The sequence below is a fragment of the Mustela lutreola genome, chromosome 4 (genome assembly GCF_030435805.1).
Source record: "Mustela lutreola isolate mMusLut2 chromosome 4, mMusLut2.pri, whole genome shotgun sequence".
In the NCBI taxonomy this organism is placed as follows: Eukaryota; Metazoa; Chordata; class Mammalia; order Carnivora; family Mustelidae; genus Mustela; species Mustela lutreola.
Genome location: NC_081293.1, coordinates 30,427,354 through 30,453,490, shown reverse-complemented (window position 1 = coordinate 30,453,490; position 26,137 = coordinate 30,427,354). Strand labels below are relative to the sequence as shown.

The 26,137-nt window shown below is 42.7% G+C and overlaps 1 protein-coding gene across 3 annotated transcripts in view; it reads right to left on the bottom strand.

The window, feature by feature from the left end:
- Positions 1-26,137, bottom strand: part of MMS19 (MMS19 homolog, cytosolic iron-sulfur assembly component) — a 34,138-nt gene that overhangs the window by 3,390 nt on the left and 4,611 nt on the right. Inside the window, exons 2-21 of one of the 3 annotated variants that reach the window (XM_059169273.1) lie at positions 17,568-17,616; positions 14,907-15,007; positions 13,867-13,952; positions 13,414-13,488; positions 12,937-13,006; positions 12,431-12,559; positions 12,279-12,340; positions 7,496-7,582; positions 6,961-7,035; positions 6,276-6,353; positions 5,393-5,531; positions 4,985-5,139; positions 4,656-4,734; positions 4,265-4,390; positions 3,804-3,885; positions 3,402-3,502; positions 3,149-3,298; positions 1,675-1,830; positions 742-841; positions 108-210 (exon numbers count right to left, since the gene is read on the bottom strand). In XM_059169273.1, coding sequence (XP_059025256.1) covers positions 108-210; positions 742-841; positions 1,675-1,830; positions 3,149-3,298; positions 3,402-3,502; positions 3,804-3,885; positions 4,265-4,390; positions 4,656-4,734; positions 4,985-5,139; positions 5,393-5,531; positions 6,276-6,353; positions 6,961-7,035; positions 7,496-7,582; positions 12,279-12,340; positions 12,431-12,559; positions 12,937-13,006; positions 13,414-13,488; positions 13,867-13,952; positions 14,907-15,007; positions 17,568-17,616 — 2,003 coding nt within the window. Of the gene's footprint in view, positions 1-107; positions 211-741; positions 842-1,674; positions 1,831-3,148; positions 3,299-3,401; positions 3,503-3,803; positions 3,886-4,264; positions 4,391-4,655; positions 4,735-4,984; positions 5,140-5,392; positions 5,532-6,275; positions 6,354-6,960; positions 7,036-7,495; positions 7,583-12,278; positions 12,341-12,430; positions 12,560-12,936; positions 13,007-13,413; positions 13,489-13,866; positions 13,953-14,906; positions 15,008-17,567; positions 17,617-26,137 lie in introns of those variants that run through there. The other 2 variants (XM_059169274.1, XM_059169275.1) reach the window with 2 other exon arrangements.

Genomic DNA, 26,137 nt, shown 5'->3' with positions numbered 1-26,137 from the left:
TCTCCTCCACCGCTTATGCTCTCTTGTGCACACTCTTTCCCAAATAAATACAATCTTAAAAAAAAGAAGTCCAAGATTCTTTCCCTTCTGGTCCATTAGATTCTTACCTGGAATGGCTGGAATCTACAAGGAAAGCTGTTTTCAGGCAGAAAGGAAATGTTGCCATCCAAGAAAAGGGGCACAATGTGGGCGACACTCTGGGCAGCTAAGCTGGGGAGAGAAGACTACGTATCACCAAGGAGCCAGGGTTCTGAAGTACCCTCAGTTCACATGAGCGTCACTGGGTCAATGGGCCAAATCATGATCTTTCACGCATTCAACAAGTATTAATTTAGCATATATTATGTGCTAAGAACCATTCCCATTTTAGGCCCTGGTGATTTAGCAGTGAACCAGGTAGATTAAATCCCCGTTCTCCTGAAGCTTATAATCTATCTAGTCAGAGAACTCAGTGTATATTTCCAAAATAAATAAATAAATACATAAATTAAAAAATAAACAAAAATGCTCCACAGGTGATTCTTATGCACATCTGTAGCTAAGAAACATTAGCCCATGCTTCCCCCACCCTCATAACCCAAGGTGCTAAAAAAGCCCCTTCCTTTTACTTTGCCAGCAAAACAACTCCCTCCACATTTGATTTTGGGTAAAAGGACAGTTCCGAAGGCAGCTATCTGCGGCTTCTCTTCAAGACTGTTATCCTCCTGCCTAGGATCAAGCCACATCAATGATTATACTCACTCAGGGCTCAAGTGGGTAGTGGCAGTGCCAATGACAGACACCATGGCAGCCAAGACCTCATCTTCCAACAGTACTTTTCTCAGAACTGAGTGTTCCTTCTCTGAAAAATCAACACACACACACACACACACACACACCCCATCACCATGCCATGACTGTGGTTCAGATTAGGCCCTGTCATCACCACAGTTCTAGTTAAAATGGCAGCAGTTTCTACCCTGTCCTCTAGTAGTGCTAAGGTCCCCAGCAGCCCTGAGCACCAGCACAACCCCAGAAGCCGGAGTGGCTAACGTGGGCCACAAGTTCTTGAATATTCTGTGCTATCCTTAGGCTGGCAATGTGGAGAATTAACTAGAGTTAACTATCACAATCTTCTTAACTTCAGGAATATTTTAGTTTTTCCCAAACTTAAAGGTCACACGTATTTATCATCACGGGTCCTCATTATCACAGCAGCTACCTATAGGGAGCCCCCATAGGTATATACTACGTACTACATTGCCAGGCACCACACATTTTTATTTAATCCTAACTACCCTGTGACGCAGATACTACTCTTTACCTTCCCCTTATAAGCAAGGGAACAGAGGCATACAAAGGCTAAGTATCTTCACTTAAGTTAACAAGAGGTGGAGTTAAAGCTGGCCAACCAGGTCAGCTTAACTCCAAGGCCTAATTTTGAACTAAACTAATCACATAGCAATTACAGAGAAAAAAAGGTACACATCGTTCTGGTGTTGCTAACACCGGTCAGGTTGGCACCCTTTGCTTGAAGTGAAATCTCACTTTGGGGACAAAGCATTCAAAAGAAGCCTCTGCTGGTACAGAATGTAATACCAGCGATAGCCTCAGGGTGACAGTGCTGCTCAACACTAGTGGAAAGCTGAGGTCTAGAGGAGGGCTAGCTCCAAGTCTGGGCTGCAGAAAAGTCACCTGGCATGGAAGCCTGCACAGCCAAGGCAAGCAGGCAAGGTACAGCTGTCTGATGGAAATACCAGCAGCTCTCGGGGTCCTGTTGGCATTTTTCTGCCACCTGCTGGAGGCTCTGACAGACGGCAATAACTTCACTGGTTTCTGCAACCACAGTCCCTGTGTGATGAGAAAATATTCTGTCAAGTTTTCTTTTCTTTCTTTCTTTTTTTTTTTTTTTTTTTAAAGATTTTATTTATTTATTTGACAGACAGAGATCACAAGTAGGCAGAGAGTCAGGCAGAGAGAGAGGAGGAAGCAGGCTCCCGGCTGAGCAGGGAGCCTGATGCGGGGCTTGATCCCAGGATCTGGGATCATGACCTGAGCTGAAGGCAGAGGATTTAACCCACTGAGCCACCCAGGCGCCCCTCTGTCAAGTTTTTTTTTTTTTTTTTTTAAAGATTTTATTTATTTATTTGATAGAGATCACAAGTAGGCAGAGAGGCAGGCAGAAAGAGAGAGAGAGAGAGAGAGGGAAGCAGGCTTCCTGCGGAGCAGGGAGCCCGACGCGGGGCTCAATCCCAGGACCCTGAGATCATGACCCGAGCCGAAGGCAGCAGCCCAAACCACTGAGCCACCCAGTGCCCCTGTCAAGTTTTCTTAAAAGCACTTCCAGGTGTTTCAGATACAGACTATGGGAAAAATAACCAAAGATGAGTGACTAAAGAGTCCAAGAGCATCTTATGAAGAGCCAAGTAACCGTATTCTCTTGCCTGCTCTTTTCACCTACTCTGATTTTGGAGCAGAACTGGAAGTCAACTCTGCAGGAGAAGCACGCATACATTTTCTCCTTTAGTTTTCATAACCCCCGGAGAATATCATTTCCCCCATTTCACAGAGGAGGACGTGGAGGCTAAATGAAACTACCAGTGGTTTCCCAGGGTCACAGTAAGTGCAAAGTTAGGAGTCAAACCCTGGCCATACTCCTTCTGCTATGTAATGGCTGCTGGAACACCCACTGGCTCTGCCACGAAAAGCTGGCCAGTGCAAAGGCGGCAGCTTAGCAAATTAGTGAGGGCCCACGGTGGGCTTGCATAGGTTCACAGCAGCAACAGCTGCTGTCACTTACGCCTGGAGCAGTGGTGCACAGGAGTTAGTTGGAGACCCTGCTCAAATTTTCATCAGTAGGGCCTGAGATTCTGCACTTCTACCAAGTTCCCAGATGGTGCCCAGGCTGCTGGTTGATGGAACACATTTTGAGTAGCATGGCCCTAGAGTGGTGCTTTTCAATTCTGACTTCACGCTGAAATCACCTGAACTCTCAACAATTCCTGTTGTTTAAGCCCCATCCCTCCTCAAAGACCGACTCAGTTGAACTGAGGCATCAACATTTTTAATATAGCCACCAATGGGACCACTGGCTTAGAGGAATCAACTCCAAAGCTGCCTACGGTTCCCCATTCAGCCCAGCCCCTTGATGATTATTCCCGGTTGTTACCTTTGTTCATCCAGCAGAGATGCTGTAGCAGCAGAGGCAGGGTCTCCTTGACAATATTGGGATGTGTTGATATAGCCGACAAGGCTTGCAAACAGCGTAGATGCCGGGACTGTTTGGTGGGCTCATCCCCTCTAGACAAATCTAACTCCCCTGAAAGCAACCCAGGAGACATGATTTCACTGTGTGATGGCACGCATGAAGGCCCCAAACATCCCTGGGAAGGGGTGAGCCACAGAGGGTCCGAGACACATACCTTTGTGCAGTTCCTCCGCAAGCTTGGGCACCAGGTAGCTACTGAAGGCTATGGGATAGACAGCGGCCAGGGCTCCTGATGCTTCCAGTGCTGCCACCCTGCTGGGGCACAGGGCAAATGGGCAAAAGCTGAGGCCTGGCCTATAGTTTCTTGCCTCAGCCTGCCACTAGACAAATTCAGGGGTGCGGGCTCCCAAGCCTGCCTTGCTAAAGAGCAGGACTCAAGCACCTACACCAAGTTGGACAGGACTTTTTAATGGCCTCAAAAGAAAGAGGTCTGGCATATCTCCAATCAGTTGGTAGCCAGAGTCAAACAGAGGGCCCACCTCCCCTAGGGACACTCAAGGGTCAGAAGCACAGAGCCCTGGAACAGCTTGCTCTTCTCACTGCGTTTGATTCTCACCAACTTTGGGAGTCCTCCTCCAGGAAGCTCAGTCTGTACAAGTGACCCACTGCCAGCTCCAAGTCTCCGGAAGAGAGGAGATCTGTGTTAGAAAGAAACACAAACCTCATCATTCTTCCTCTATAGCCACCACAACCCTTCCCAAAGTCCTGTAAGAAATCCGAAACTATGAGGCGCCTGGATGGTTCAGTAGGTTTAGCTGTGGACTTTGGCTTAGGTGATGATCTCAGGGTCCTGGGATGGAGCCCTGTGTTGTGGGGCTCACCGCTCAGCAGGATATCTGCTGGTCTCTCTGCCCCTCCCCCTGCTTATGCACTCTCAAATCTTAAAAAAGAAAAAAAAATTTTTCAAATCACCCACAGTTACATTGAGAACCAGGGAATTAAGGTTGCTCTTCACTGAAGACAGAAAATCGCAAGGAACAACCAATACCCTTCCTTTTCTCTTTCTCTTAAGTGTACCTGGCTGGGCACCCAAGACTGTGAATGTACGGATGCCAACAAGCTGAAGCTGGGTGCTGGGGTCTGTCAGAGCCATGAACACCAATGAGCACAGCTGGTCCTTGAAGCCATTCAGTGGCCTTTCATCTAGGGACAGACAAGAGTCCAGGTTAGAGGGGAGCCCTGACTCAGCAGTGATACAAAGACAACTTGGGGCAAGATTCAAAGAACTTAATCCACTGGGTGTCTCCAGGAGGTACACTGGGAAAAAATAAACAGGCCTCATCTGGTGAGTGTTCTCTTGTGCTACAACCTCAGGTCCTAGAGTACTTCTCTGTAGCATTCTTTGCCTACCATCCTTTATAGGAATACAGTGCTCAGCGCAGGACACCACACCTGGAAGGTATCTCACCCTTGTCTTCATAGCTCCATTTCTGGTGCAGCTTCAAGAAACCCAGGATCATTTCAAGGATTGTCCGTCGCTGGTTGCTCTGTAATGTTTTAAGGTGTGTGGGGGTCAAAGAATATTTTAAAGGATTTCAGTCCTGCTCCTCTCGAAGCAGGGAGAATTACCCTTTTATGTAAGTGTGTCAGAAAGAGAGTGAACAAGTGTACCAGCAACAACTGATCAGAGCAAAACCCAATATCCACTATCTGGGACAAGCTCAACAATTAGCTCTTCCTGTGAAAGGGATCCTAGCAGAGGTCCCATCATTCCTTCAAAAGATTCTGTTTCCTTACCTGACCATGCTTGTGGAACTGTTCCAGCAGTAAAGGCAACACATTGCTGGTGATGTGGTCACAGGCCCGGGCAGATGCACCTGCAGCTGCCTGCAATAGTTTGGCACTAGGCCACACCAGTTTCATGTCCGGTTCACACAGATGGTGCCTGCAGTCTAGAGAGGCAGCAGGTCACAGACCTGGGGAGCAGGCTGAATGCTGCCTGACTCCCCGGCAGACCACATACATTGAAGACTGAGATCTGGGACAGTTTGCTAGCAGTTACCACTCAAAGTGTTTTCACTTCAAAGTAGGGCTCTAGCACCCAAGTCACTGAACATGGAGGGCTACTCATAAAAGGTCATTGGCCTTAAGGAACTTCTTTCTGTTGTGCTCAACCCCCTTTCTGGCTGCCATGGCCCCATTTACCCTGTAGAATGTTGCTAAGGAAGGAGTCAAGGAGGTCCTCAGCATCTGCTCTCAGCACAGAGCGAGACAAACACGCAGTCAGAGAGTGGAGGGCTGCCAGGCCATCGGCCTCCACCTGCTCACTTGCCGTCTGGAACACCTGTCAGGGAGGGATCCCATGGCTACTGAGGTGAGCCTGCACCAGGTGAGAGCCCACCCACCCACTGCCTATTTCCTTTGGGACATGGGCTTTGAAAGCCTTTAGGACAGAGCAATGGAAATTAACACCTACAGTGAGTTTCTTCTCAGCGGGTGTATTTTCACCAAGTCCTTAGTCCCACTAGAATTGATACATGTATTTTTTAAGAAGCAGGATAGCAACGTGGAGCAGTGGCTGCTGGGATCCCCTTTCCTAAGTCTCTTCCTCTGCCCTCCCCCCTTATTAAGCATGGTGCCAGAGGCACCATGACCTATGCTCCTTACCATGGAAGGACAGGAAGTGGGCACTACGCAAAAGTGACTGTGTGGGGGCGCCTGGGTGGCTCAGTGGGTTAAAGCCTCTGCCTTCGGCTTAGGTCATGATCCCAGGATCCTGGGATCGAGCCCCACATCAGGCTCTCTGATCAGCAGGGAGCCTGCCTCCCCCTCTCTCTGTGCCTGCCTCTCTGCCTACTTGTGATTTCTGTCTGTCAAATAAATAAATAAAATCTTAAAAAAAAAAAAAAAAAAGTGACTGTGTGCCATCACCAAACAGCTGACCCTCTGTAGTGACTTTCTCCCCTGTCATTCAACTAGAAGTATGCCCCCTTACTGGCCTGCAACAGGGAAAAGGACAGGGTGTTAGTTCCCCTCATGCCTGACAGCTAGGAGTTAATAGAAGTGAGTTAATCTAATTAACACTCACCTCTCTGCGGATAGAAGCCCAAAGGCTAGGGAGGAAGTCCTTTAGCTCCTTCTGTCCGTATACAGCACAACAAGCATTCTGCCAAGGAAAGTGTAGGTATCAGCTAGCTACACCATCAGACTTCAAGGACATGCGGTTACCTCAGCATAATGGCACCTGAAGGAGCATGGCTCTCAGCAGAACCAGCAGAATTTCCTAAGACTCCAATCAGGTCACAGAAAAATGGGAATTCATCACCCACATCACCTGACTGATGGAAAACAAGCATAAAGAAGGAGCCCTGGGGCACCTGGGTGGCTCAGATGGTTAAATGTCAGCCTTCGGCTCCAGTCATGATCTCAGGGTCCTGGGATTGAGCCCCACATTGGGATTCCTGCTTAGTGGGGGTCTGCTTCTCTCTCTCCCTCACTCATTCTCTCTCTCCCTCAAACGGAATAAATACAATCTTTTTTTTTTTTTTTTTTTTTTAAAAGGAGCACTCATCAGCCTTTCCTCAGCTGCCACTCAGTTACTATTGGACCAGACAGTAAGTAGCTGGGAGGGCACTGGGTCAACATTTAGCCCTAGATGCTGGGGATCCCTCTCATGAGGGCCACTGAACTACTCCCTGACCGTGTCCACACTTGTTTAGTACCTCTATATTGTCTAAAGGCAGCTGGACCCTGGAAAAAGAGAAATCCCTCACCAGAGTCTGTAGAGAATCCAGCTTGGCACTCAGAATCTCAGAATCCACCTTCTCAATCAGCAGGGGCAGCAGGAACTGTGGGAGAGAAGGAAGAACTGAAGCTTGAGACAGGTGTATCTTAGCCACTCCAAGGAACCAAGGTCAACTACATCTTTACTACCACCAGTCCCCAGGAGCTAGGGGCTACATGAAAGAGCTACAAAGAGTTGAGTCAGGAGTTGTGACTATAAACCAACCCTCCTGCCAAGCTGTGGCCAGATTCCCAGTTAACCTGAAAAATGAGCTAGTTGGCAACACTACAGGACTTTAGAACGTAGTGCCATATAGGGATTGGATTATTATTTTAAACAAATAATGGTACAGGTTTCAACTTTGAAGATCTGAAAATACGTGCCACATAAGCCTGAAGACACTTGCAGGATCCCATACCCTAAAAATGTATTCTGGATCTTTCTTTTTTCCCCATGTTCTTACTGTTCTTTCTTCAGAACCTTCTCTGGATAGAGGCTACATACCTAACCTTGGCTAGACCCACCTCGGCAAATCGTGGTGTAGAAGCCAGCACAGCTCGAAGACTCAGGATGAGATCTTCTCTCTGGATACCATGGGGATCATTAGGTGGCTGGAAAAGAAAGGAGGGCCAAGGGTCTGTACAACTCTTCAGACCACCCTTGGACACAGGATTCAACCCAGCAATCCTGAAGAATAGGTGATATTTATACTCAATCGACAGAACAGCATGACAGGAGGCCCTAGCAGAAAGACATGCTTACACACTCCTTGGGAATTTCTGTCTGTTGGGCATTTATTTTCTATCCGATCTATCATCTTGCCACTCAAGAGAGAAGCACCCTGACTTTCTGGTACATTACTTTCTTCTCTCTATATATTGTGACTATATGTTAGTAGACACTATTTTCTCTTTAAAATATATATACATCTTTTTTTTTTATTATTTACTTATTTTTCTTGTGTTACGTTAGTCCCCATAAAATATATCATTAGTTTTTGATAAAATGTTCCAAGATTCATTGTTTATGTACAACACCCAGTGCCTGGATGGTTTTGAACACATGATTTATGATCTTTTTTCCTACTTAATATATTAGGTCAATTTTTCTATGGTATTAAACTATTCTTTCACAACTTTAGGTTTAGTGGCTGATACTATTTCATTGTATAGAGTTGAGCCAAAATTTACTTAAATAATTCCCCTCTGAAGGACATTTCTATTTTTTCACCCTTATTAAAAAAAGGTATAATTCTGGAAACATAAAAAAGCATTGACGGTTTCTGTGTCAAAAAGCCAGACTAAAAACATGTATCACATTTTCCTTTTCTTCTTTAGAAGCAACACCAAAAATACAGCAAAGGGATTTTCTTTTAAGACATAAAGCCAGGGTACCTGGGTGGCTCAGTCTGTAAAGCTCAGGTCATGACCTGATCCCAGGGTCCTGGGATCGAGTCCTGCACTGGGCTCCTTGCTTAGCATGGAGGCTGCTTTTCCCTCTCCCCCTCCCCCTGGCTTGTGCTCTCTCTCAAATAAATAAATAAAATCTAAAAAATATATTACTAAAACAAAACATAAAGCTAGGGACACCTGTCTGGGTCAGTTGGTAAAGCATGCAACTCTTGATCTTGGTGTTGTGAGTGCAAGCCCCACACTGGGTACAGAGATTACTTTAAAAAAAAAAATTAATTAAAAGTTAAAAAGAAAAGACAAAGCTATAGGTTGAAGAAAATAGGTTAAGAGGTCCTGGCAATAAAATTTTAGAAGCTAAAAAGCAGATGGGTAAGAAAATGACTCAACAGAGCCAAGACAACAAAATCCTCAGTAGGCTTGGATAAAGCTGAGTAACTACCCGTATACACTTTAGATGTCAAAAAGCTTTGCAATTGGGGCGCCTGGGTGGCTCAGTGGGTTAAGCCACTGCCTTCGGCTCAGGTCATGATCTCAGGGTCCTGGGATCGAGTCCCACATGGGGCTCTCTGCTCAGCAGGGAGCCTGCTTCCCTCTCTCTCTCTCTGCCTACCTCTCCATCTACTTGTGATTTCTCTCTGTCAAATAAATACATGAAATCTTAAAAAAAAAAAAAGCTTTGCAATTGGCAGTAACAGGCACCTTTGGAGTTGGGATTGAGGTTAGAGAAGCAAATCTGACCACCTAGATTGCTTCCCAGCTCCTCCTTTTCTCTGGCAGAATCTGGAGGTTTAATTTTTGGGGGAAGGTATGACAAACATCTCTAATCTTAGAGATAAAAGTACAGTAGAGGGCCTGAGGAAATAGGGTTCCTGATCCGAAAGAAAGGATAAAGGAATCCCAAGGATGATGAAGAAGGAAGATTCAGTATCTCCTTTGCACTAGGAGTAGGAAGCAACCAGTTGAGACTATATGTATGGTTAAGCATGGTTTTTACATTTTTTTAATTCCAGTGTAGCTTGCAGTGTTAAATTAGTTTCAGGTGTACAATATAGTGATTCAGTGATTCTATATATTACTTGGTGCTCATCAAGATCAGTGTTCTCTCAGTCCTCTGATTTTTACATTTTTAAATGGTTTTGGGGGAAAAAAATCAAAAGCACTTTTTTTTTTTTGGGTAAGATTTTATTTGAGAGAGAGAATATGAGTGGAGGGGGGGAGGGGCCGAGGGAGAGAGAGAGAAGCAGACTCCCTGTTGAATGCAGAGCCTGACATGGTGCTCAATCCCAGGACCCTGAGATCACAACCCAAGCCGGAGGCAGATGCTTAAACAACTAAGCCACCCAGGCGCCCCCAAAAGAATACTACCTTGTGACACATAAAAATTATATGTCATTTAAATTTCCATGCCTAGGGGTGCCTGGGTGGCTCAGTGGGTTAAGCCTCTGCCTTCAGCTCAGGTCATGATCTCAGGGTCCTGGGATCAAGCCCTGCATCGGGCTCTCTGCTCAGCAGGGAGCCTGCTTTCCCCCCTCTCTCTGCCTGCCTCTGCCTACTTGTGATCTCTGTCAAATAAATAAAATCTTTAAAAAACAGTAAATTTTCAAGGTGCCTGGGTGGCTCAGTGGGTTAAGCCTCTGCCTTCGGCTCAGGTCATGATCTCAGGGTCCTGGGATCAAGCCCTGCATCAGGCTCTCTGCTCAGCAGGGAGCCTGCTTCCCCACCTCTCTCTCTGCCTGCCTCTCTGCCTGCTTGTGATCTCTGTCTGTCCAATAAATAAATAAAATCTCTAAAAAATAAAAATAAAAAACAATAAATTTTCATGCCTATAGAGTTTTATTGGCAATACAGACACTACGATATTCCAGCGTCTATGGCCGTTTGTGTTAGAACAGCAGAGTTGAAGAGTTGAGACAGAAAAGATACAAATTGCAAAGTCTAAAATAGTCACTATCTGGTCCTTTACAGAAAATATGCCCGCCCCTGCTACAGTGAGCACATATGCATAGTGAAAATCAAAGGAACCATCACTTACACTGACCCACTATGATGATGGCATGTGGCTAAAAGGGATTGATAGGACCATAAAGAATACTTTCTCAGTGTAACAAAGAGTTACACTAAAGCCAGGTGTGTCATTTTGGTTGGTAAGAGCTTTCTGCTTCCCATATAGTCTGAAGTGCAGAAGAACATACAAAAATCTGCTTGAGATGCACCTGGCTGGCTCAGGTAGAGCATGCAATGAATGCTTGATCTCGGAACAGTGAGCTAAAAAAATAAATCTGCTTTAATAAGAGAAATTGTCCTATCACTATCTAACTTCTTTTTTTTGCCTGGAATATCTGAGAAAATGCATAAGCAGTTGAGTGCAGTGATGAGCTCTAAAAGGAAAATGGGTGGCGGCAGAAAAGGGGTATAAAAAGGCTTCACGTCCCTATCCTTTACATGTTGAATCATGCTCACTCTATTACCTTTCAAAAAAGTGAATGACATACTCTTTCCTGCCCTAAACCAGCAACTCCACTTTAGGAATCTGTCCTTCATATATACACCGCATATATATGTGAAATGATACATGCATAGGATATGTAAATTGCATTGCCTGTAACACAAGATTAGTAACATTTATTCCACAGAGGACTAGTGAAATTAATTAGGTATTCCCACTGAAAGGAATACTATGCAGTCATAACAAATAAAGAACTAATTTATTTACTGATACAGAGTACTCTCTCAAGGTATACTAAAGTGAAAAAGGCCAAGTACAGACGTGTATTCATATGCTGCCACTGGGAAGGGTAGGGGAGCATTTGCTTTTATATGGATGAAAAGCTCTATAAAATACAGACATAATTGATAAAAACTGGTTGACAACAGAGAATGAAATGACGGTAGACATATTTTTCACCTTTTTACACCATTTAGATTTTGGATCCTATAAACGTATTATCTTTTCAAAACAAACAAAAAAGCAAGAACAGAGAAACCTGGTGCCCTGATAAAGAGCTTTCGAGATTTCAAAAGACATAAGTTCTTCTGAGTTAGAAGTAGTGAAGACCAAGACAGAAGAGATGAAGAGAATTTTAGAAGACAGGCGGCCCCAACAACCATGGTGTCACCTGGAATAAGCTGGGAAGCAATTCCCTGCGGCAAAGATGTCTGTGTAACTTTAAAAACACTAAAAGTCAATACTCAGATGTTATTTGGTGTCCTGTGATTTAACTCCTTTCATTTCTTTGAAACCACTAACGCTTGCAGTACACATACCCATGCCTATCCATACAGTGGTGAGACTCTTGAGTTTTTGAAAGCAGAAGGGATATCAAGATGCAGAGTGGGAGGAAGACCCAAGGGGGTCAGAGCATGCTGTATATGCTGCGCTCAACTGGGTCTTCTTTGTTTTGTCAATTTGTTTTTTCTGCCTGAGATCATCCCTCAGACTCCAGGATTATATCCTATCATTCCTCGAAAACCAAATGAAATCCCTTCTTATCTGTGAAGTCCTTCCTGACTACTCTAGCTCACACTGAACTCAGTCTTCTCTGAACAGCTATACCACCACTCGTTTTGGTCCCAAATCCTGTATTTTTACTTAAATGTTTCAGTCTTTAAGGGTAGGAGCCACATTTTACAATCCTGTAGCCCTCACCACTAAGCACACTGTTAAGGAGTTTAAGGAGCCCCCAGATACCCACTGAATTGAATCCTTCCTCCGATGGCAAATGCTTCTCCAGTGCCCAGTTTACCAAAACGTAACCTCATGAGGGCAGGGATTGTCTCCTTTGTTCATTGCTGTTCCTTCAGTGCCTAGATAACTGGACCTAACTCACAGGAGGACTCAAGGATACTCAAATGAATCAATGAACAAATGAATGAACGAATAAAAGGGGCTACTTACAGGGGTAAAATCAATAGGGAAGTAACACGACGTCACTTCAAACAACTCCTCCACAAAGGGCCCTAAGGTAACAGAGAAACAATGAGATCAACTTATAATTTTCACTCATCTGACATGTCCTAACCAGCTAATTCAAGGCTATATGGACGTACCCAGGCTATAGTCCCTGGAGATGAGGTCATGGACGATGCGGAAAGCCACCAGAAGATTTCGAGGATCCTTTTCCCCATCCATTACCTGGATGAAGCCAAAGGTGAAGTCAGCTCCAAGGCCCTTCAGCTCTGGGGAGGAAAGAACAGGTCACTACCCTCCCTTGAGATAGAAAGCTGGGCTTTCTTCTGGCTTGTGTTCTCCCTCTACTATCGCTATCCCACGTTTGCTGCCTCCCAGAGCAGACATTTTCTGTTTTCCTATTCCAAGAGCACACAGTAAAGAAGAGATCTGTATCAGTATATAACTGTTAGAAGTAAGAATTTAAAATATTAGCCCAAACTCTACCATTCCTTTACTTGGGAATGAGTGGACCTCTCAGTTTCCCTTCATTCTTTTCAGAGTGTTAGGTCTCCTATATGACTTCCAGGCTAAACATGAGTCCTGGTAATGGGGTGAAAAAGGATGTGCTTGTTTTTCAGACTTGCCAAAGAGCCTTGCCTCTTACCTTCTTCACGGGTTTGCATGAAGTTGGTGATGATACTGTAGACTGTGTGTCGGTCCACCTGCAGCAGAGACTTGGGGGTGGAAGAGACCGGAACTAAGTAAAGAAAGTGCTCAAAGAATATCTAAGCGGACAAAACTACTTCCTGCTTCACAATCTCTAAGTGGACAGTGTTCTTTATACAAACAGAAGATGAACCTAAGAAGAAATGCAGAGAAAGGGTATGGCTATTGGCCTAGCAGTTACAGCAGTGGGGCCAATAACCAAAATCTGTCTGCTTTACTTTCTTCATATGTGAGAGGACACAGGTCAGACATAATGGCCTGGCTCCTCTACATAGAATAACAAGGACTAGCATGTAAACCTGGTCAAAGACCTTAAAAAGTTCAGAACTTAGAAGGCAGTTTTTTGCCACCTAATCCTTATCATATATGTCAGAGCTGGAAGACAGAGAATATAAAAGTGACTGTCTTCACTCACCTGGACGTGGACTTCCTGGAAGATAGCTTTAAGCACAGAGACAGCCAGCCCTGGAGGCAGGGCCACACACAGGCTCTGGGGGGAGAAGAGATGTGTGAGCATGGAGGGAATTCTAGCCTTGAAGACAATCCCAAAAGAGGTCTAATTAGCTACAGTGGGAAACACAACATCCAGGTTTAGGAAACCGTGCTAAGAGTGTGAAATGTGGTCCCTTTTCTCAATCTGATTAGTTCTCTGCAGCTCCTTCCACTCTGGTTCTGAATTCCAGTTCCCCCAGAATATTTTTACTCTCTAGACTATAAACAGAAGTGAAGTTAGCTGACACTAGTTTAGTCCCACATTTGGGCATTTGCTCCTCAGCACTTGGGAGTCTCACCCCCAAAAGGACAAGGACAGAATTCACTGGAAAAGGGATTCTGCAAACAAAGTATGTAATGAAAAAGGAGAACTCACAAGTGCCCTCAAACCTTGCAGGACAGATGGGATCACAAGATGATGGTCCTTCAGCCGGTTCTCATAAAACAGGATCAGGTGTACCACTGCACAGACCAGAAATGTAGCCATTATTTTACACAGACTCCTTTCTAAAGTCTGTAAAGGCTGTTCCTGTTTGGGCTTCACTACAAATTTTCTCCTTCACTAACAGATAGGTCCCTGCCCTCCCATTAGAAGGTGGCTTGGTTAGGAAAATATGTGAACATCTTTTATTATCCATTCTCATGTAAGTCCACAGTTGAACCCACTTTTACCCCAGAACTTCCTTTCTACAGAACTGGAGTTGGCAAACCTTCTCAAAGGGTCAGAGAGTAAATATCAGTCACAACCACTCAATTTGCTGTAACATAAAAGCAACATAAACAGGAGGTAAATAAATGGGTACAGCTATAGGCTAATAAAACTTTATTTATAAAAACAGGTTGTTGGGGCGCCTGGGTGGCTCAGTGGGTTAAAGCCTCTGCCTTCGGCTCGGGTCATGGTCCCGGGGTCGTGGGATCGAGCCCCGCATCGGGCTCTCTGCTCGGCGGGGAGCCTGCTTCCTCCTCTCTCTGCCTGCCTCTCTGCCTGCTTGTGGTTTCTGTCTGTCAGATGAATAAATAAAATCTTTAAAAAAAAAAAAAAAAAAAAAAAAAAAACAGGTTGTGGTTTGCCTACTATGCTATAGAAAACTAAGGCGTTGGCTTTTTTCTTTGAGACTTCAAAGCATTACAAATTTTTCCACTCCATCTAAGAAGCACTATTTTGTCCATTTTACAGAGAGGGAAAAATACACTGAAAATATGTCCAAGGCTACATTTGAAATCCCAGTGTCTTCAGTCCCAATTCTTATCATTTCTGCCACATATACCAGTGAGGAATGAAGATGCTGAATTAGTAGTCCACAGATTCCTTGTGTCCTCCCTTCTTTCCTCCCTCCCTGTAAAGTTGGCTTGAATAGACAAGGAAGGCCTTGGCTCAGCAATCCAGGAAGACACTCCTACTAGTGATACCAGTACCTTCCTTCTCCAGGAGCAAGGACTGACACTGGAGTAGCACCTGTGACAGAAGCTGGATTCCTCGTGCCCGAGTTCGGGGTTCTGGATTTTCTAGAGAAGACCTGGGGGAAAGTAAGGGTAGAGAGAGCCTGACATAATCCTGTTTATACCTTTAAAAAAAAATTATTTTATTTATTTAGGGGAGAGAGAGAGTACGCACACATACGAGTGGGGGGGGGGAGGGCAAATGAGAGGAGAATCTTAAGCTAACTCCCTGCTAAGCATGGAGTCTGACATAGAGCTCAGTCTCACCACCCTGAGATCATGACCTCAACTGAAATCAAGAGTCAGACGTTCAATTGACAGAGCCACAGAGGAGCCCCATGTTTGTTTGGTTTTTAAGTAGGTGGAGCCCAACACAGCGCCTGAACTCAAAACACTGAGATCACAACCTGAGCTGAGATCAAGAGTCAGATACTCAACTGAGCTACCCAGGGCCCCACCAAACTTTTGAAGGAGTAAGTATTTTGAAATTAGTCACACTGATCCTTTGGGCATAGAAGCCAGCCCAGGAATGTATTCTGTAGGTGCCTAGTGTTACAGATAATGGTAAAGCCAGAGCCTAAAGAGCCAATCCTCAGATTGAGCTGGCATTCATTAGAGGCTCATCTGACACCACAGCCAACAGAAGGATCCATCTCTAGGCACTGACTGGGCATTGGGCTTACTCTTACACGACAGTGACATTCCTCTGAGACAGAGCTTAGCAGCTACCCACAGAGCTCAACAGATGATGGGCAGCTGCAACTTATACCAAAACAGAGAATAAATACATTACTGCTAAGGGAAAAATGCTGACAGCAACCAAGGTCTTAGGGTAAAAAAAATTCTTTATAACTGTTAGTTTATAAAGTAAGATGCTCAGAATAAAGGTTTTAACTATTTAAGATTGTTGAATGGGAAAACCTGGACTGAGTCAATAAGGTGATTTATTTTAAAATAGCTCTTATATAGATTACATTTAAACATACTAGAAGAAATCTAACTGTAATTGTATGTAGTAGAAGATCTCTGAAAGAGAGCAGACCAGGACACTTGACTGAAATCTCAAGGATAAGGATATCTGTAACTAGAGATAAAGGGGCAAAAATAAAATCACCCTTGACAGGATCCCTAGAATAGGATCTTGTCGAAAGGACCCTGTTCAGAAGTAGAAAACTGTACATTTGAAAATGGACCAAGGGGCGCCTGGGTGGCTCAGTTGGTTGAGCGACTGCCTTTGGCTCAGGTCATGATCCCAGACTTCCAGGATCGAGTCCCGCATCGGGCTCCCAGCTCCTTGGGGAGTTTGCTTCTCCCTCTGAACTTCTCCTCTCTCGTACTCTCTCTCACTCATTCTCTCTCAAATAAATAAATAAAATCTTTTTAAAAAATTAAAAAAAAAAAAAAAAGACCAAGGTACACAAATGCTAATAGCAGCATTATTCAGAATACCCCAAATTTGGAAACAACCCATAACTAGCAGTGGATGAACTGTTGAACAAAATGTGGTATATTCATCTAACAGATTATTTTTCAGCAAGAAATGAAGTACTCACAAGAGATACAACAGGGATAAACTCTGAAAACATTATGCTAAGTTAAAGTAACCAGTCACAAAGATAACATGTTGTATGTTTCTGTTTATATGAAATTTTGAAAACTGGCAAATCCACAGAGGTAGAAAGTAAATTAGCGGTTGCCAGGGGCTGAGCTAAGGAGGGAATACTGACTGCTAATGGGCATGGAGTTTCTTTCTGAGGCAATGAAAATGTTCTAAAATTGATTGAAGTAAGGGTTGCACAAGTCTGTCAATACACAAAAAATGAATTATAATATATAAATTCTATATATCATATATAAAAATTGATATGAATTACATATTTAAATTATATATATCATATATATAAAGCTGTTTGTTTTTTTTTTTTAATGGACCAAGAACACATGTGCAGAAAGGCCAAGTGGTCTCTTATGTGGGAAAGATGCATAATAGTGACCTACATTCCACCCCACCCTCCCAATTTTCTAGTTTTCTGCTTCAGAAGACAAGCTGGCTGTGACAGTTAACAACGTTTGCAAACAAGACTTGTCAATTTAGATGATCTACCAAGTATAAAATAGGAGAAAAGCAGACATCAGACTACAAGAACATACTTCCTCTGGTATTTGGATATCTGGTTTTAATCCTGATTTTCCAGCTGTTTCCCCAATGCTTTTCCTACAGTGAAGATCTGGGGCAAAGTCAGCTTCCTGGCAACTCCCCAGGCAGAGCCAAGGAGCAGCTCTGAGTCAGAGCCATGCTGACCAGAATCCCATGGGGCAGGTGGGTCTTCTGAGAAGCACAGGAGGAATCCCAGCTCTACTTAATAGTTGATGGCCTTCAACCACCCATCTCACCCCACACCTGTGGGCTGATCCAGAAACTTCCAACACTTCCTCAGGAACTTTAGTCAGGTGGCATAAAACTTATTTCAGGACAAACACAAGCTTAGATTGAAGTACTGATAAGAAAGGGGGGTGTTGGCCTACAGAGGAGAAATTCAGGACCAGTCAGCCCCAGGAAAGCAGGAGTGTACAAAATAACCTTTCAGAGTGCACAGGCAGGGTTAGAGAAGGGCGCTCAACAACAGAGGCTCTTACCCAAGGGCTTCCACCACTTGCAACACTGTATAGCTTCCAGATTTCACATCTAGAGGAAACAAAAGAAAAAACATGAAAAAACAAAAGGCAGTCTTAGGGTTCAAAGGCTCTAATTACCAATGGGTTTGTACCTTGGGGCCAACTATTCTTGCTTGCCAAGAGCCCCTTCTACATGAGAGGTATTACTAAAACACTTCAAACATGCCACTTCAACTGTAAAAACTAAAAAGGAAATAAATTTATCATTTGTAGATATGATTGTATACCTTGAAAATCCAGGAGAAATAACTGAAACAAGTAAAATAATTCAAAAGGGTAGCTGGGTACAAAATTAATATTCTGAAATTAAGAACCCTCACATATACATATATACACACAATACCCTGTAAAATGGTCTCAAGGAAAAAAAAAAAAAAACCTTATATACCATAGCAAAAAAAAAAAAAAAAAAAAAAAAAAAAAAGGAGGGGAGCAGGGAGAAAAAAACCTAGATACAAGCTTTAAAAAAAAAATCTGAATAGTGAAAACTTTAAAGCACCAGTGAAGATTTTTTTTTTTTTTTTAAAGATTTTAGGGACGCCTGGGTGGCTCAGTTGGTTGAGCAGCTGCCTTCGGCTCAGGTCATGATCCCAGCGTCCTGGGATCGAGTCCCACATCGGGCTCCTTGCTCGGCAGGGAGTCTGCTTCTCCCTCTGCCTCTGCCTGCCATTCTGTCTGCCTGTGTTCACACTCTCTCTCTCTCTGACAAAAAAAAAAAAAAAAAAAAACTTTAAAAAAAGATTTTATTTATTTATTTGACAGAGAGAGATCACAAGTAGGCAGAGAGGCAGGCAGAGAGAGAGGAGGAAGCAGGCTCCCCGCTGAGCAGAGAGCCCAATGCGGGGCTCGATCCCAGGACCCTGGGATCATGACCTGAGCTGAAGGCAGCGGCTTAAACCACTGAGCCACCCAGGCGCCCCGTAAAGCACCAGTGAAGATTAACAAAAGAAAATTTGAACAAATCGAAAGCATGCCATATTCATGAAAGACTCCAAGATGATATACCTCCCAAAATAATTTTAAGATAATCCCTGTAAAAATACTGGTAGAAGTTTTATTTTGGGAGGGACTAGATAAGCTTATTCTAAAGTTAAAGTGCAAAAAATAACATAATTAGGCAAATTCTGAAAGAGTGATGGGGGCAGGAGGGAAGGTGGAGCCTCCAGACACTAAAAAATTGTTATAAAGTCACAATAACTAAATTAGTGTGTACTTTTTTGTGTGGGTACTTTTGAATATACTTGAAGATTTCTAGAGCAAAAGTAAAAAAACAAAAGACAACCAGTATAGTATGAGTTCATATTTAAACAAAGAAATCAATGGTACAGAAATAGAATAAAGTCCAGAAAGAGATACAAATGTATATTTTTCCTATTTCAGTTCTATTCAATCCTATTTCAATTAATAGAAAAAACACACTATTCAACAAATGGTGCTGGAATGATTGGGTAAATATTTGGGAAAAAAAATCTTGGCTAAAAATAACTCATCAGGGCACTTGGGTGGCTCAGTGGGTTAAAGCCTCTGCCTTCGGCTCAGGTCATGATCCCAGGGTCCTGGGATAGAGCCCCGCATGAGGCTTTCTACTCCGCAGGGAGCCTGCTTCCTCTCCTCTCTCTGCCTGCCTCTCTGCCTACTTGCAATCTCTCTCTCTCTGTCAAATAAATAAAGAAATAAAATCTTTAAAAAAAAATCATTCATCAAAGTAAACTTTTCAGATGGATTAAAAAAAAGATATGAGAAAATTCCCAAGTATAACATAGAACTCAGAAGCCTTAATTAAGAAAGAAAAAAAAAAAAAAAGACTAGTTAAAATCAGCTACATTAAAAACAAAGTGGACTTTCTGCAGGGCAAAAACAAACAAACAAAAATACATCATAAGACCAACTGGGAAAACGTATTTGCAATTCTTGTAACAAAGGGCTTTTTTGACAACATATAAAGAGCTTCTACAAATCAATGAGAAAAAGATCAACAAGGAGATGAATGAATAAAGAAGATCTCTCTCTCTCTCTCTCTCTCTCTCACACACACACACACACACACACAGAGGAATATTACTCAGCCATGAAAAAATGAAATCTTGCCATTTGCAATGACATGGATGCAACTAGAGGGTATTGTGCTAAGCAACGTAAGTCAATCAGAGAAAGACAATTACATGATTTCACTCACTTGTGGAATTTAAGAAAGAGCAGGGGAAGGGAGAGAAAAATAAAACAAAAAATCAGAGAGGGAGATAAACCATAAGAGACTCTTAATTATAGGAAATAGAGAGGGGGGCCTGGGTTGCTCAGTTAAGCATCTGCCTTCCACTTAGGTCATGATCCCAAGGTCCTGGAATTGAGCTCCTCTTCAGGTTCCCTGCTCAGTGGGGAGTGTGCTTCTCCCTCTCCCTCTGCCCCTCTTCCCAGCTTGTGTTCTGTCTCAAATAAATAAATAAAATCTTAAAAAAAGAAAAGAAAAGAAAAGAAACCACGTGAGGGTTGCTGGAGAGGAAAAGGGTGGGGGGATGGGGTGACTTTGGTGATAGGCAGTAGGGAGGGCATGTGATATAATGAGCACTGGGTATTATAAACCCAGCGAATATGAATCACTGAACTCTACCTCTGAAACTAAGAACATACTATATATTTTAAAAGGAATTTAAAAGTGGACAAAAAAATAAAATGAACCTGCTTTCTACAGAAGATACCCATATTCACCCCAGAAATGCAAATTAAACTATATAAAAACTTTGTATTTAACATACTAGATTGGCAGAGATTAGAAAAAAACTTTGTAACACACCCATGTTTTGTGAAGGTATGCAGAAATAGGCAGTCTTCTATATTGCAGGTAGAGTATAAACTGGCACAAACCCTTTATGGAGGGCAATTTGACAATGTCTTTAATAAAAATTACAAGTGTACATATGCTTTAATCCAGGGAATCTTCTAAAAATTTATCCCATATACTTGTAAAAGTGCAAAATAATGCATGTACAAGGTTATTCATTACAGAGTTACTTATAATTGCAAATAACTTCAAACAACAAATGGCCATCAGTAAACAGGGGTACTTGGGTGGCTCACTTGGTTGAGCATCTGCCTTTTGCTCCAGTCATGATCCCAGAATCTCAGAATGGAGCACCACATCCGGCTCCCTGCTTAGCAAGGAGTCTGCTTCTCCCTCTGCCCCTCACCCTGCTTGTGTTCTCGTTCACTCTGTCTCTCTCTCTCAAATAAATAAATGAATAAGTAGGTAATCTTGGAAGGAAGGAAGGGTTAGATAAATTATAGTATATCAATACAATGGAATTCTTTGCAGCCAGATAGAAAAATAACCTATGAACGACTGAATGTGTGTGTGCACACACACTGATAATGGGACATGTCTAAAGTAGGGCAGTGTACATTAATAGTATATATATATTACTAAGTGTGCAGCATTGTTTTTAATAGGAGGGAGGGTTGTTTCTATTTGCATTCATTCATTCACTTAGAAGATAAAAGGAACTAGTAATATTGGTTGTCTCTAAGGAGGGACATTGAATAGCTAGGGGGCTGAGAGGTATTTTTTTTAAAAAACAGATGTTTGATTATGGAATAATTTTAGAATTAGAGATTAACATTGGTATATGACTATTAAACTCTAGGCTGTATTTAGATTTTACCAGTTTTTCCACTTATGTCATTTTTCTGTCTCAGGATCCAGTTAAGGATACCACATTGCAATTAGCCATCGTAAATTTTTGGTCTCCTCTGGTCTGTGAAAGTTGCTCAGTCTTTTTCTTTATGACCTTGATATCCCAAAGAAGTACTTTACGGAATGTCCCTGAATTTGGGTGTATTGGATGTCTTCCTCATGTTTAGACTGGGATCATGCGTTTCGAGAAGAATAGCAAAGAGGTGAAGTGCCCTTCTCATCTTATATCTTACCATACCAGGAGTACAAAATATCAGTAAGACTTACTGGTAATTTTAACTCTGATCGTTTGGTCAAGGTAGTGTCAGCCACGTCTCTGCACTATATAGTTATTATTTTATTATAGTTATTATTCCTTTCTCATGCTTTTTTTTAAAAAAGATTTTATTTATTTATTTGACAGAGAGAGGGAGAAAGATCACAAGTAGGCAGAGAAAGAGGAGGAAGCAGGCTCCCTGCTGGACAGAGAGCCCGATGTGGGGCTTGATCCCCAAACTCTGAGATCATGATATGAGTCTTAACCCACTGAGCCACCCAGGTGCCCCTCTCAGGCTCTCTTCTTTGGAAGGGAGTCACTTAGCCCCACTTAACACTCACAGGGGAAGCATAAGTTAAGCTCCACTTCCTAAAAGTATCTATATACCTACCTACATTATGTGGAGTTATTCCGTAAGGAAGATTCATTTCTTTTCCCCATTTATTTATTCACTCATTTATTTTACATCAGCATAGACTAATGTATATTTACACTTCAGGTTATAATCCAATACGAGGTTATTTTACTGTCCAAAATCATTCGATCTTTAATGGGTAGTTTTTTAGGTTGTCTCCTGTCCCATCCTTTTATTTGTTTATTTTTATAAAGTTTTATTGAAATGCAGCCAGCCCATTATCTATCTATCTATCTTTCTTTTTCTTTAAAGTAATCTCTGCACCTAGCATGGGGCTTTATTTAATTCATGACCCCGAGATCTGGAGTCACATGCTCTACCAACTAAGCCAGCCAGATGCCTTATCATTTTATTTTTTAAGTACTTTCTTATTTTTTTAGCACTACAAAATACTACTGGCTCATCCTGTAATTTCTTTGATTCAGCTGTAGAATTCACTTTTCTTCAAGAAGCCTTAGTTCCTTTTATTGGGAAATAGTATTACAAACCAAGATCTGGGTGTGCTTGGGATACCACTGCTCCTAGGCCCTCCTTAGAGAGAGCTGGGAAATATATATACATATTAACCTATGTTTACATAGGTATCTTTCATTATTTTTCTATCCATATATATATATATATATATATGTTTTTTTAATATGTGGGAAGAGCGAGATCAGTTTTTTTTTTTAAAGATTTTTATTTATTTATTTGACTGATCACAAGTAGACAGTCAGAGAGAGAGGAGGAAGTAGGCTCCCCACTGAGCAGAGAGCCCGATGCAGGACTCGATCCCAGGACCCTGGGATCATGCATGACCTGAGCCGAAGGCAGAGGCTTTAACCCACTGAGCCACCAAGGTGCCCCTATCCATATATATTAAAGTAAACATAAAATCATATTAAAGTCTCCAGCTCTAATTCAGGACCACAGGGTCCATTCTAGCCTCCCTCCTTACTTCTTTTCTATCTTATTTGTAATTTTTTTCTCTGACAGTGAGAAATCTGGTTCCTATTATCTACCTTTTATTTGTTTTTCAACCTAGTATAGCTATAAATTATTTTCAGAATTGTCAACCTCTGTGAGAAACAGATTTAGAAGTAGAGTGCAGCATTTGTCTTTAGCCTTACAGTTTCCTGCCTTTAGTGAGGATACATTAGATATTAGTAATACAGTAGATTCATTTGTCACAGTCTGCATTCCACGTTGAGACAGAAGGGAGACTTTTCTGTGTATCCTTTTGTACCTTTTAAATGTTGCACCATGTGAATATATTACTTATTTTTTTTAAGATTTTATTTATTTATTTGAGAAAGAGTACACCTGAGCAAGAGAGTGAGAGAGAGCATGAGCAGCGGGGAGGGACAGAGGGAGAAGCAGACTCCCCACTGAGCAGTGAGGCTGATGCAGGCCTGATCCCAGGACCCCAGGATCATAGCCTGAGCCGAAGGCAGATGCTTAACTGACTGAGCCACCCAGGTGTCCCATATTATTTATTCTTTTAAATACATTTTTTTAAAAAGTAGGCTCCGTGCCCAGTGTGGAGCCCAGTGTGGGGCTTGAGCTCACGACCCTGAGATCAAGACCTGAGCTGAGATCAAGAGTCAGATGCTTAACAGACTGAGCTACCCAGGCATCCCTTTAAAATACATTTTTAGGGGTACCTGGGTGGCTCAGTCGGTTATGCCTCTGCCTTCAGCTCGGTCATGATCTCAGGGTGCTGGGATCAAGCCCCATGTCGGGCTCACTGCTCAGCAGGGAGCCTGCTTGTCCCTCTCTCTCTGCCTGCCTCTCTGCCTACTTGTGATCTCTCTTTCTCTGTCAAATAAATAAATAAATACATTTTTAACAATACAACAATAATTCACATAGATCCACCAGGACCATCTTAGGATATATTCTCAAGAAAGAAACAAAGAATAAAAGGTTAGCAATCTTCCTAAGGGTTTGACTAAAATAGAGGAGTTCTAGCTCAATAAGGTGTGGCAATCAGGGAATTACTTCCAGCAGCCTTTGCTGGGTCCCGGGCCCACCTAACTCCAAATGCTGGACTTAATAAGTTACCTCTCACCAACACCAGACTTTAGCTAGAGTCAAGAGGCTTGAGAAAACTCCTTAAGTCTGTGGTCTCAGAACAAAGCTGCGAGCAGAACTGGGTAGAGGCTCACTCTAGTACTAGAGTAAGTCCAAACCGACTGAGAGAAGGAGTGCTGTCTAGTCAGGATTCATAGCTCATGACTGGCACCAATTTAGACATCAGGCACTCTTAGCCCTGCTCGTGCCAGGGTGTGGAAGGCCCAGCTGCTGCCCCTGCTCCTGAGAAAGAGCCAAGGGAAAAAATGTGCAGGCTTTAGGGTGGGGGGAGGGAAAACAGCCAGACTAACAGGATAAACCAAGGAACTGACAGTTGGGCTCTGTACGCAATTCCTTAATGGCAACATTGAAGTGAATGGAGATACTCATTTCTGGGTTATACACTATAAAAAAGTTTTGCACAATTTAGGAAGGTGGAAAAGGGTATCTTTTGGAATGTCTTGGCCAAACAAAGTGCAAGAAACTCTACTGAAAACGCTATCTAAACACTAAATTTCAGTAGTGGCCACAGAGGTAGCAATTGTGCATAGGAAGCTATAGAGGACTGACAACTGTTACTAGCAAAGAACATCACTGAATCATCATTGTTCTCCAGCAAAGTCTTTTGTGGATGCTGGTCGAGTGTCCACTGTTGGAAATACCTAAGTGCTATAAAACAAGGAGCTGACTAATAAGCCCCACTCAGTTGCCCCTAATTTTTTCATTAAAAATGAGGTATAATTTACATATAGTGAAATGCACAGATATTAACAGTATAACTTGATGAGTTTTAGCAAACATACACTCTGAGTAATCAATACCCCAATCAAGATGTGAACTATTTTCACTACTGGACAAAGTTCCCCCACATCCCTTACTAGTCAATTTCCTCTCCTACAGATTACCTCAAATTTGATAAATAAAAGACTTCTTCATCATGAAGTATACAGTACTATGAAACAGGCTGCCTTTTAAAAAATATATATATATTTATTTATTTATTTGACAGAGAGAGAGAGAGAGAGAGAGAGATCACAAGTAGGCAGCGAGGTAGGCAGAGAGAGAGGGGGAAGCAGGCTCCTCACCAAGCAGAGAGCCCGATGTGGGGCTGGATCCCAGGACCCCGACACCATGACCGGAGCTGAAGGCAGAGGCCCAACCCAATGAGCCACCCAGGTGCCCCAACAGGCTGCTTTTAATTACAAATAAACCCCCATCTGTATATGATTCCTTGAATCCCAGTACATGGGTGAACCCCCCTGGCAGAACCTTTGGTCTGCACTTTTTATAAGGATCCTGTCTTGAATTAATGCAGCACAAACATAAAAGACAAATGAAGTATAAAAGTAATATAAAATTAGGAAAAAATGAAGAGCTATTGTATTAGCTGTATAGCTGTTACAGAATAATAAATGAGAGAAAGGAAAATGGTGAGTATGGTGGCAAAAAACTACAATCAGTATTCTGAAGATGTTTTCACAAAGGTAACTAAATATAACACTTTATTCTAGTTCTGTTGACTCTACCTCAGAAATGTCTTTTTTTTTTTAAGATTTATTTATTTGAAGAATTTATTTATTATGCACGTGTGCATGCAGGGAGGAGGGGCAAAGAGAAAGGGAGAGAGAGTCTCAAGTGGACTCTGTGCTAAGCGTAGGGCTAGATGTGGGACTTAGTCTAATGACCCTGAGATCAGGACCTGAGCCACAAAGAGTTAGGCACTCAACCACTGCACCACCCAGGTGCCTCAGAAATATCTTTTAAATATGACCCTTCCCTTTCATCCTTATAACCAGACTATATAACAACAATCCTCTGCTTTTTGGAGTACTAAAAAAAAATGTCCTGGAATTTATAGATACCAGTGATGGTTGTGGAACATCATGAATGTTAAAAGCCAATTAACTGTAGTCTTATGGTTAAAGTGAATTTTACCTCAATTTTTAATTTTTTTTTTTTTAATTTCACAGAGAGAGAGAGATCACAAGTAGGCAAAGAGGCAGGTAGAGAGAGAGGGAGGAGCAGGCTCCCTGCTGAGCAGAGAGCCCGATGCAGGGCTCGATGCCAGTACCTGGGATCATGACCTGGGCCGAAGGCAGAGGCCCAACCCACTGAGCCAC